The 12,790-nt window shown below is 41.4% G+C and overlaps 1 protein-coding gene across 1 annotated transcript in view; it reads left to right on the top strand.

Annotated features, from left to right (window-relative positions):
• Positions 1 to 348: 348 nt before the first annotated feature.
• The window catches only part of LOC137108057 (reticulon-4 receptor-like 1), a 75,364-nt gene continuing 62,922 nt past the window's right edge, over positions 349 to 12,790 (top strand). The window contains exon 1 of the mRNA XM_067492333.1: positions 349 to 957. Within this exon, the coding sequence (XP_067348434.1) occupies positions 945 to 957 (13 nt within the window). The 5' untranslated portion in view covers positions 349 to 944. The remainder of the gene's footprint in view (positions 958 to 12,790) is intronic.

The following is a 12,790-nucleotide window of genomic DNA, read 5'->3' as shown; positions in this document are numbered from 1 at the left end:
AATTGCAAATGAGCAGAATGCTTCTCTCATTTAACAGTAACAATAGATGAAATCCTAATTATTTGTAGACAGACTCAGAAAGACATTGTTTGTGCAAACATGCAGAATTGTTTTGAGAATAATTTGGGGCTTAATACATGAGTGGTAGACACATGGGCTTAAATGGGATACAGGGAGGATTTTGATATAACTCTTTCATTAGCATACAGGCTTCTTAGCCGTCATGCCAATGATGAATAGCCTTTTTGAATTTAGAGAAAGAGAGAGCAAGAGAGAGAGAGAGGGAAAGGGAGGGAGAGAGAGAGAGGGTTGACGGGAGGGAGGGAGAGAGAGAGAGAGGGAGATGTTCTGGCTTTGATCAGTCACATCTCGCTGTGTGAGAGGGCGATTGAAGAAGCTGCTTTGGACGCACGCTGCCGAACCGAGCGCACGCTGCACGTTCGGGGCTGTAAACCTGACCCGCAACTCGACAAGCCGTCAGGCAGGAAGGTGATGAACGCGTAAAGGAACTTTCTGGTGGTTTTCGGACTGTTTTCCTGACAGAGTATCCAATCCCTCTGCAGTTTCTGGGGGATCCAGTAAAGTCAGAATGCGTGTGGTTGATTGATAAACACCAGATGGCGGCGAGTTGAAACAGCACCGAAACACGTCTGAGCGTGTTGGGACGGGACAACGTGTTTTCCACAAGAAACAGCGGATGAGACCCGTTTCCGTCAGTTGGGGGACCTATTCTACTTCTTAATTTTTAGCCAACATCCTGCGACTCCCTCCTCCTCCAGCACCACCAGCTTCTCCTCCAAGCGTCTCCACTTGATAAAACACCGGCCACCGGTGGGAGAAATAGGAGTCAAAATAACTGGTCAACACCAACTGAGGATTGGACCGTCGCAAGGATGCTACTCCCGCACAGACTCAACTAGACCCTGCAAACAGCCGCTGCCAATATGTTTAGGCGAGGTAAAAGCAAATCCCTTGTTTTGTTGCTGATAATGAGGAGCGCCTGTGTGTGTTTGTGTGTGTGTGTTTGTGTGTGTTCGGGAGTTGGAGTGCTGTTTTTGTTCTTGTTTTTCTGCTTAAACTGGCTCACAGAGGAGCCTCGCGGCGGTGCCTTCACAACTTAACCAGTGCCCTTTTATCCGCTCTTGGAAGGGAATTAAATATTTAGCCACTTAATGTAAAAAAAATAAAATAAAAAAGTCGCCTCGAAATAGCGAAGCGCTGCCGCACTGCAGTTTGTAGGGCTTGCCCGCGCGACGATGGCTGGTGCTGTGGCTGCGGGCGCGTGTGTGTGTGAGAGGCAAATAGAGAGCGCGTGAGAGGGAACTGGAAAAAAAAAGTTCCGATTCAATGTGCGTTTTGCTATTAAACTTTCACCCGATCGGGCGTTTTTGCCTGCTTGTACATATGTCCAGAGTGAAGTAGCCAGTCTAGCAGCAGCAGGATATTTTGACTCCCGTCTGCTCTGAGGGGAGAAGGTGGCTTTTCTACCGGGGATCGCGTGCCCACAGATAGACAAGGGACAGAAGCTGTTTACTCTCTCAGACAAGAAGAAAATGGCAGAAAGTTTTCCCACAGCGACCTTGTCTGAGTGGCTCATGTGTTGACAGGGAAGCTATTGTATAAAATCCCTCACTGCCTCCATTCTGAGCATGCACGCCCGCACATGAACGTGCGCACGTGAAAGGTTCAATTAGTATCACTTTGGACAAAGGAAGCCATTCATTACTCTCAGAAATATGACAGCATATGCACACAGCCCACATTTTGAAGAAAAACATTTGTGGAGTAGTGACTCACCTATCCCCCCCCCCCCCCCCCCACCCCCCACACACCTTTTTTTTTTAAAGGGAAAAACTACAGTTGATCTCTACGTTGTCAGGAGTGTAGTGCACAGCTGACTGAACCCTGAGAACGTAACGGAGAAAGGATCCTTTAATAGAGACACTGGGAGTGTGTCATTTGTCATTTGAATGCAGCCCAACTGCCACGGAGGGAAACAACACGCACACATCCGTGCACATCATTATCTACCGGCTCACTTGGTTGGCCCCAGTCAGGGCACGAGCTGGGCGATCTCCTCATTAGGAGGGGATCTAATGGGCTTGACAGAGGGTTGATTAGTGCTGTCAATGTGTGTCTGTGTGTGTGTGGCACAGCAAAGAGAAACACACAGAGAGCTTGCTGGCTAGGGGACACAAGCTTTAATTTTAATCTTCCAGTAATTTCAGATGGATAGCACCCACCCACATCAACAAACACACACACATACACACACACACAAACACAAACACACACACACACAGTGCTGATGCTTTGCTTTGTATCTCCTCCTACAAATATGTGGCTGTCAGGAACAATAATAAAATTCAGAGTAATTGTGCAGTCTGCCTGAGATACAGTTATCTATGTCTGTCACCTTTACCCACAGTATCTCTCTGTGGTGGGATAAAACAAGAGAGAGAGAGAGAGTGAGGAGAAGGAGGAGGAGAAGTGTTTTTGTGTAATGAAAACTCCCTCTCTCTTTCTGTCCTTGTCTGTCTCTCGTTCTTTCTCTATCTCACTGCTTGGCCAGTTCCTGCCGCCAGCCTCAGTCTGTGAGGAGAGAGGCCTGGCAGGCTGATTGGCTACGAGCTGCCTGGTTTGGGTAGCTGCCGAAGCTTTGTTTCCCAGCTTGTTTGAAGCTGGATTTGTTTCCCTTCCTTGACTTTGCCTCTAACTTTGCAGTTGTCCCTTTGTTGATGTACAGATTTCTACAGTCATGTATTATACACGGACAGTTTGAGGATTATAGTAATGATCATGATTAAAGGTGCCCACACCTAATACACAATTGCACTCAGCAATAACAGGTAAGTCCTAATTTTATTCAAAAAATGATTACATGCATGACGTGAACGGATCACACAAACAAATCAACTGATCAGCCCCCAAAGAGCTTGTTTTGAAAGAAGTTCAATGGTTTCCTTTAGAGAATTTAGTCAAGGTAACATAATTTCATGCCATTAGGACATAGAAATGTATTTTTGAAGCATTCTGGAGATGAAAGTAGTATTTAGTAATCAGTAAATTGCTATCCTCTGTTAAGTTTAGGAAATTTTCAAAAATACCTCAGATTCAAACATTTAAAACAAGTAGGCATCGACACAGACCGAAACTGTGACATGCATTTGTTTACATTTTTTGCAAATTGGCAGCAATAAAAGTATGGCAAATTCTTGTTTACTGAAGTGAACAAAAATTGTGAACTTTTTCAGGAAAAATACTAAAATGCACATATCTTTACCTTGTACATCACTTGTAAGTCGCTTTGGATAAAAGTGTCTGCTTAATGACTAAATGTAAATGTAAGATATCTGCAGGAAGTCACACTGAATCAGTTATGACTTAATGCATGAAGTGTAATGCATCTGTCCGTTTTATTTCATGCACCATCTTTGCTGTACGCTTGTCCGTCTATGGCCCTCCTTAAATGGTTGATCTGCACGATTTATGAAAAATAAAGTCAATGTATAGTAGTATGTTGTGAATTTGATGGTATTTGCACATTAAGAAGCACATGATTATAAATGGAGTTTTGTATTTGTATTCCGATCAGACAGGAAGTAAACACAGCTTTTTGAGTTGTGAACTTGGAACTTTTGCAGGCAAAACATTCTTCTTACTATATGATTTCAGTCCAAAGCTTTTATTCTCCCTCCAATGAATGTACTGTAAGTCACAACAATTTGCAGTATCTGAAACAGCAGAATGTTCTGTGATATTACCTTCAGCCACGGTAATCTATAACTTCAGCTCCGTACTGAAATTCACTGATCAATATCAATATGTGATGGTAAAACTGCAATTCACTGTTCATTCAGACTATGACTTGAACTTTGCTTTTTCCAGGCCCCAGTTTGAATAAAGATTGGCCTGATTATAAAACTTTACTGAAGTTTTATAGAGTTTCTGCTCAAATTGAGCTGAAGCGAATGAGAAATGTGTCCTGATACGACCCAAACGTTTTAGTACATACAGTTCTGTATGTTCCTGTGGAAATGGCCTGTATGTAATTCAGAGTAATTACCGCTTCATGCTAATTAAGTTGAAATCACCTCTAACCCTGTGGTGTCATAGGAGGAATTTTACTTAATCTACAATAAAAATTTCACCTTTGAATACATTTTCAGATACTTCACCCGATGGTGCTGTAATGAAGGCTATTTATTATTTTCTTTCTGAGCTCACAGTTGCATTGGCACACGTGCTTTACCTGAGGGCCATTGTCAAGTTTGCAGTCAAACAATTAGAAGCTGCTGGTATGCTTTTGTATTGCTCTGTTTGTGTGTGTGTGTGTTTAATAGCATCTATGATAGCCTTGGCGGATGATAATAACATATGGATTGGTGACAAAATGTTTATTCGGGTCGTGAAGCACCAAATGGTGAGGTAATTGAATGCTGAGATTGATCCAAATTTTCTCTTGCTGTACCGACATCCTGAGGCATTGGACAGATTTTACAGATTAGACAGAGGGACACAATGTGGGGAGCCTGGTACTTTTTGCAGATTCAATGGATATACAGCATCATATCTGAACTGAATCATCCTGAGATTAGATGAGTGAAATGGAATTCATATGGTAATCAATTCCATCTTTAATGCAAGTCACAGTGGAGAAGAGGATGGAACACATCACCACACACACACACACACACACACACACACAGCAAGCGTCCGTACGATGGCTGTGCATATCAATGACCTCTGCAACTGCTCCTCCTGCTAGAGCTCAAGGTCACTCATGGGCTCTTTTTCTTTGCTGTTTGTGGGCTCAGTGTGGTCCGCCTGTCCAATTTGTGTCAGTATGTTGCACAACAGATTTCCGGAATGTGCATAGTATTTACAATAGATGTAAATACTATATTATGAAACAGCGTGTATAAATGCATAAAAAAAATTAAAGAATTTTTTTTTTTTTTACAGAAACTGATGTTTCACAGCTCCAAGCTTCTAACAAACAGTGCTAAAGAAGACACTTAATGAGCAGGAATTTTTTTGATGCTAAATACAGTAAGTAAAGACCTAGTACTGTGTATTGTACTGTACAGAGCAGGGAATTTCCCAGTGGTGTCCTATTCCAATTTTCTTGAGAAATACAGCTCTATCCCATATTTATCTTGACACACAAATGTTCCATTTTGTCATTTAAATATTTTTCCTGTAGGTTAGGATGCAAGTTAATAGACCCAGCCATAAGAAAGGAAAGATTACTCTGCTCTATTATTAACATTGTTCAGAGCAAAACAGAAGTGGCAAAAACCATCAGCCGGGCACAGCAGAATGAACAAAGTAGGAAGGGTTTATGCCTCGGTTCTCTCTAATTGGACTCATACTACTTGTTTAATTGCAGCTGCAGTAAAGTTGTTGCTGAATGTGGTTCACCTTGAGAGCCAGCTGCACACACAGCAGGAAGGTCCTGTGTGAATAGAGTGCCCAATCAAATGAGACATTACTCCCCATCAGGAGCCCCGTGGAGGCCTCTGATTTTAGGTACACTTAGCAACAGCTCGGGTTAGTTGTGCATGTACTGTATATGTGTTTGTGTGCTTGAGAGAGACATAGATCAGAAGGGAAAGTGAGATGCATGGGTGTGTCTGCGAACACGAGTGCGAGAACGGTTTTGGATGAAGCCAATACAAACGTGTGATCACATAGCAAAATCACAGTGATTATAATGATTTTGTGTGTGTGTGTGCCTCATGAATCATTAGTGTAAATGTTAGAGCTGCAGGACTAGAGGAGTTATACTGTGTACGAGTCACATGCTGAAGCAGAAAGAGAGGTTTGAAACACAGACAGAAAGGTGGACAGAGGAAGAAAATAAGTGATTATGTGGAAACAGACTTCACCTGGAGGTATACAGAGCAGCAAGCAAAGATAAAACTGAGCTTATGGCAGCAGATTGTGCGTGTGTATATGACCACTTGCCTTAGAACTTTTGTATTTTCCTGTCTCCAGAGGGGGAGACAATTGGACAAACCAGTTACTCGGAGTATCTTCCCTCGCTGACTGAAGTGAATCACTAGTATTCATGTTAATAAATTATGTACAATATAAGGAAAAGACATTTTACATGTTATGTGATTTTCTTTATGGAAGTTAGATGAGAAAAATTTCTATCTCATGTAAAGAGTTGGATTAGTTTAGTTTAGCATTGAAGGGACCCATCTGGCCTCTTACCAGGGCTTCTAAAGGTTACTGAATAACAAGGTGTACCCTTTTTAACCCATACATTTAGAAAAACTTTTAAATTTAGACTTTTGAACACCATTTTTGAATTTTTTTTAACAAAAAGCAGTTTCTTTATCCAAACATGATGCCAAATTTCTGTACAAGCACAATGAAGCCTCTGAACCTCACTGTAACACTAGTGAGTCACTATATGATCAAAACAAACATTGTCTTTTATACATTTTTGCCTTTAATTTATCACAGCTACATAATGCAGCATTTGAGTCTAGCTTACTGTAGCATGAGACACTAAATCACTTCAAACAGGACTACTAAAAGAATATTCCACAAAAGTTGCATACTGTAGCTTTAAGCAAACGAGATGTTGGATGCCAGTTAAATGACCTTTGAAGTGAAAGGATATTTTTTCACTTTTCACAAAACAAAAGGTAGATGTGCATGTTTTGTAATAGCAACAGATTTTTCTTTAATAGAATCTCATTCTGAGAAATGAAGCAAAAAAACCATACTTCCTAAATTCTTGGACTATTCCTAAATAATGAATGTACACTGATTAGCCACAGTACACTGATTGGTTTGAATGTCGAGGTGAAAAGAGGTCAGCATGGGCACTGACTCTGCGGCTATGCGGCTCCATTGTTAAGCGTTGCTGAGGCAATAGTCAGGCAATGGTGGGGGCTGCATTATCGATGAACACACACAACCATAATGCCTTTCTGAACTGAAACCCTTTGTGTCGAACTTCAATATAGAATATAACTCCTCTATCCTCCTTCTGCCTTCAATTCTCCTCTCCTCCCATGTCTTCTCCACTGTAGCTGGTTCACTCTGTACCTGTTGAATAATTGATGGCTGTTTTGGTTTCCGACAAGGCGTTTGGGGTCCACAGCTCTCAGCAGTAAGGGCTTACCGCTTCCCTCACTGCAGATCAGAGCTCAGTCCATCCTTTCACTCAGTCTTCCCCTTCTTCACCCTGCCTCCCTCCTCTCATCTTCTACGATTCCAGTTACTCATATTCTCTCTAACATGTTTACATTCATGTACTGCATTGTAGCATTTTGATATCCATCCTCTCCTGATTACAAACAGCTCTGCAAACAAATAAATGGAGTACTCTAGACATTACCATGGAAACGGAACTTGCAGAGACAGAAAAATAAGTAATAAAAAATAGGGTAAGGCATTTAACATGCCCAAAAGTTCAGTAAACATTCATTTATTCAGGCCTAGAGAATATAACACACGCATCCCACTAGAAGTACATACTGTATGTGACATTCTCCTGTTTAAAGCAGGTTTCTGAGTATTTATCATGGAAGACCCTGAGGTGAAGCGAGACATGCAATATTGGTTCAACCAAATACATTAAAGTATTCAATGTGCATGCTGGCATCAAGTGACATTTTCCAACTAGAAACTTGTATAATCTGGATATGAAACATGACAGGCCTTAGTTTCTTCACTTTCTTGTAGCCGTTTCTTCCTCTAACTGCCTCTGATCTGACACTGACCTTTAGCTATTAGAAGACAACGTGCAGAAACACAGACTGATTATAAGCATCGATCCAAACAAATTAAATTGATCAGCTGCTATCACGGGCAGGTTGTTACACGTAGTCACATAGTCTGAAGAAACAAAGGCTTTCTGACCAAGTGCTGCTACAGTTATTAAACAATGCAACAGACTAGCTGGGAATCATCACGAGAAAATAAGACGCAGCAACTGTGACTGTGATGACAGAGCAGTAAAATGTTACTGTCCGATAAGCATCTACCCAGATCTGTTCATGGCGTATGTATTTTCAACGTATCTTAAATATGGAAATAATAAAAATGTACACACCAAAGGTTTATGCTTGGCTGATGTGGAAAAGTTGTAGTGGAATCAGATTCAGTGAATTAAGCACGTCATACTTCAATCTTGTGACGAGAAGATGGAGAATAAGCTTTGTCACGTACAACTACTACTATTTGTATAACAGTAGTTAATAGAGACACACAAACTTTTGAACTATTTCTTAAAATTGTGTTTAAATTTGTGCTTCATTTGGGTGTAAACCCGCTCACAAACTGAGACTTTGACATGGTAGACAGCTTTTTACTAACAATAGACGGTGTTAGTTTCTGGTAATCATAGCTGCAGTCTTTAACAAGCAAAGCACTTCATTGGAGCAAGACAAAACCCAGTCCTAAACCTAAACCTTAGCTCCCCTTGGTTTATAACTTACCTACAAGAGCACTGGACCACAAAAGCTTCATACACATCATATGCATTGAAGGAACCTACAGCACTGTATCATTGTAGCTCGTTGGTTTCTGCATTTGCCTAATGTAGATTTCACTTTTGACTTTGTTGTTTGATATGGTAAATCATTTAGTAGTGTTGTGTTTGACTTACAAAGCAACAGTTTTAGCAGATAATTTTTTCTCCATGGAGCCCCGTTGTCCTCAATTTGCATTTGCATCGCTCCGAACCCATTCTATCATATATTATAGTTAGCAAATGCTCCACACTGACATTCAGCCTCATATAAACCATTCATACTGAAGCTGTGTATGTATTTTAGAAAAAAAAAATTTAATCTGTTTTTATTTATTATTTATGTTGTTTTGTCTACCCCATGCAACAAAGCTCAAATGGGGCACTATCCCAATTGAACTTGAGTATTAATATACATGTGGAAAACACTCTCTTACAACCGTCTTTTTGTATTGGTTCCCTTGGCTTTGAGGCCATGTGCTTTTTCTCCTTACAGCTTCCTCTGTGCAGTAAAGTGCTTAAAGCCTGTATTGGCTGTTACCCAGCATGTGGGGAATTGAAGGAGATGGGTTAAAGAACGGGAAGAGTTCATCAAATCCAGGACAACAAGTCAATTCCTCATGATTTACCACATCAATTCCAGTCTGCCCTACAGTGTCCCTGTACACACACACAGACCGAAATATTGCGTGTCCGCAACACACATGTGGACACATAGTCATACTCACAAGCTCGCTTTTAAATTTTCTGCCTCTCTCACAGTACTGCAGCATAGACACACAGGAGCGGCAGCAGTAGCAGGTCTTACATAACTACATCACTGCATTAACGAGCCCATCTGCCTCTGACTGGTGCTTACTGTTATAGCTCTGTTAAAATGATACACTCTCAATAGAAGTGCACAAAAAAAAAGATCAACAGTCCTTATAAGCAGACTGACCAGGTGAAAATTAACTGAAGTTGCGTTTACTCTTATTTGTGGCAGTTCTAGTTTGCATAGTTTATAGCTAAGCATTTTAAAGATATCATGTTGCCCTCTGCAAACTTGCTGTTTTGATACTTTGTCATTTTAACAGTTATTCAATTACCGTAAAAAAAAACAACAGACTATAATACAATGACAGTATTGTTTTTTTTAGTGCTGTTCCTTTGTGCTTTTTTTGGATTTAGATTGTACAACAGGCTCCTTTAATTCCCAAAACACAGAAGCATTTGCCCAGACCAACCAGTGGGTTTATGAAGTTCATCCTGATTCGTTTTCACTGATGCTAAATCCAAATCCTGACTAAATTCCTAAATTAGCCCTTGAACAAATGGGGAAAAGCCAAAAAAATGACTTCACATCCCAAAGCCCACGCATAGGTACACCAGCTCACCACACAAAGAAAATGACGCATGAAATGACTGAAATTAGAAAAAGAAGCCTTTTTTTTTTTTGTAGTCCGTGTTTGATGCATGCTTCAGAGTGACAAGAGGAAGTAAAGATGGAGTGATGTGGGAGAACAGGAGATGAGGGACGTATGAGAAAGTGTCGTTTGTCTGCTGCCACAGCTTGTTTGTGTTCTCAGTCAGAGTCTCATTATAATGCAGAGGTACTTGTGTGTGCGTATGAGCACAGTGTGCATGCATGTGTTTTCATGTGCGTGCGCGCGCGTGTGTGTGTGTCACACTTAATCTTACATAACAATCAGATGCTCAGCTGGGGACACTGTACAGATGAATCCCAGGATGTCCTTTTATTGGAATGAGTGTGGGTTTTTTTTGGAATGCAACAACAAAAAAAAAAAGATCAGAAGCAAACTTTTGCAAAGTATCAAATGTGTACTCACTGTAATATTGGAGCAAATCAGCATCATATTACAGCACCAACCTGCAATCATTTTCATTACTTTACATTTACAGCAACATACAAACATCACTGATGAATGTGTGAGTCAGAAGACTTCAAATGCTTTCACTATTTTTGTGTTTGTTTTCTTCATTGCTGTATAGAAATCAAGCCCATTTTACACTTAGCTATACACCACGTATAGAATATTGTTTGTTGCATGTTTAAAACTGTAAAAACATGTTAGGAACTAAGCTGTTTAAACACATCAAACCATAAACACTTATGCTCTGCTCCATATTCAAGAAATTACTATTATTTGTACATAATGAGTCCAAGGTAGTGCATGCAATACTCCATAGGCCAAATCCAACTTTGATTTCACATCAGTAATCATTCAAACTGTGGCTAGGACCGAAGCATCAATTATTTGGCATATTATCAAGTATACAGTAGATTCGCTTTTGAATTAGGGAGCAAAATGTTGAGCCAGGGCTGCATTAAGTGCTGAGAGCATTGAAAATAGTGTGGCTTGAATAAAAGTGTCATGATAGTACAGCCATTGTTGATAGAGCTGGTTTATGGGTGTGCTTCTGTCCCATGTAAGTGCTGTTTATTGAAGACTCGTCTCTGCAGCATCTGTGTCGAAGGGTGTCAACACAGTTAATGTTGTGGGTTAGGGTCCGTTAGGGGATGATTACTGCAACACAGAGACCAGTGTGTACTTTGCTCACAACTTAACATAGTATTACTGAGGTGAGGGGGAGGAAGGGTAAAGACATCCACAGTTGACCCTCCAATATCCGTCTCCTCCTTTAAACAATACTGCATTAATCTTAAGCTGTCAACACGACCCAAAACTGACGATGCACAAGTGTGCAGAGAAGGGAAAAACTCCTGCCAAGTAGACAACAGCTTGTGACTAATAGTGAGTTTAGCACAGCTTACCAAGCTCATAACTGAGTTGCAGCACCATCATCCTGGCACAATTCTATTACTGCTTTCAGAAAGGTGCTTACCTCAGATGTTTCTGCTCACTCACAAGCCAGTCCAACTCTGCACCTGGAATGTGTGTGTGTGTGTGTGTGTGTGTGTGTGTGTGTGTGTGTGTGTGTGTGTGTGCACATATATGTCCGATTATGACCTTCCTGTGAACCAGGGCAAAGACGACTGACTTCTGAGGCTCCTTTTTCCCCAGATATGCAATTTAATGGACGGCACCACTGGCTCATAAGTTAATGTCAGCTCACCCACACAACAGGGGACATTCATGTGGCTATGCAGGTGTGAGTTATTGGAAGGTGTGGATGCAGATGCTGTGTGAAGTAAATGCTGCAACACTGTGAAGATGTGTGAAACAGCAAGAGAAGAAAAATGTGAGCGGTGGGCAGGAACAGAAACATCCACAAGCTTTTGAGTACAGAACTTTTACATCTTTGCTTGCTCCTGTTATTTAGTGATATAATGACCTAACAGATAATCACAGTGCTGCACATGCCTGCCATATAATACAGTGAGTCCCAAAAAGCCTGTATGACCCGTGTTGTTATGATTACTACAAGGCTACTGCCCCAATAAGGATCTGTCGGCTACACTGCAGCACAGCTGTCATGAAGATGGGCTGCCTGCCCAAATACACCAGCTGTGCCAGCCCAACCATCACTTAATCACCCTGGGAGGGAAGGAAGGAGGAAGCATAAGATGCAATATAAAAAAAGAAAGAGCAAGTGGTAAGGATGAGAATGTTGGTGTCAAAAGAATAAAGAAAAACTACACTAAGCAGAGAGGAACAATAGAGAAGGCAGAAATGTGGGGGGGAATTGTGAAATAGTGGTAAAGAAGGCTGGAAAACAGAGGAATGAAGCTTAGCCGCAGTAAGACAGAATAGATGTGTGTCAATGAGAGGGACCCAGGGGAAACGGTGAGGTTACAGGGAGCAGAGGTGAAGAAGGTGCAGGACTTTAAGTACTTAGGGTCAACGGTTCAGAGCAACGGAGAGTGTGGAAAAGAGGTGAAGAGGCGAGTGCAGACAGGTTGGAGAAAAGTGTCAGGTGTGTTGTGTGATAAAAGGGTATCAGCGAGAATGAAAGGAAAGGTGTTCAAGACGGTGGTGAGACCAGCGATGTTGTTCGGCTTAGAGACAGTGGCACTGAAGACAAGACAGGAGGCAGAGCTGGAGGTAGCAGAGCTTAAGATGTTGAGGTTCTCTTTGGGAGTGACGAGGATGGACAGGATCAGGAATGAATACATCAGTGGGACAGTTCATGTTAGATGTTTTGGAGATAAAGTCAGAGAGGCCAGATTGAGGTGGTTTGAACATGTTCAGAGTAGAGATGATGAATATATTGGTAAAAGGATGCTGAGGTTGGAGCTGCCAGGCAGGAGGTCTAGAGGAAGACCAAAGAGGAGATTTATGGATGTAGTGAGAGAGGACATGAAGTTAGTTGGTGTGAGAGAAGAGGATGCAA

Source organism: Channa argus, chromosome 22 (genome assembly GCF_033026475.1).
Source record: "Channa argus isolate prfri chromosome 22, Channa argus male v1.0, whole genome shotgun sequence".
NCBI lineage: Eukaryota > Metazoa > Chordata > Actinopteri > Anabantiformes > Channidae > Channa > Channa argus.
The sequence above is the reverse complement of the archived record's forward strand: the minus strand, read 5'-3'. Positions and strand labels throughout refer to the sequence as shown.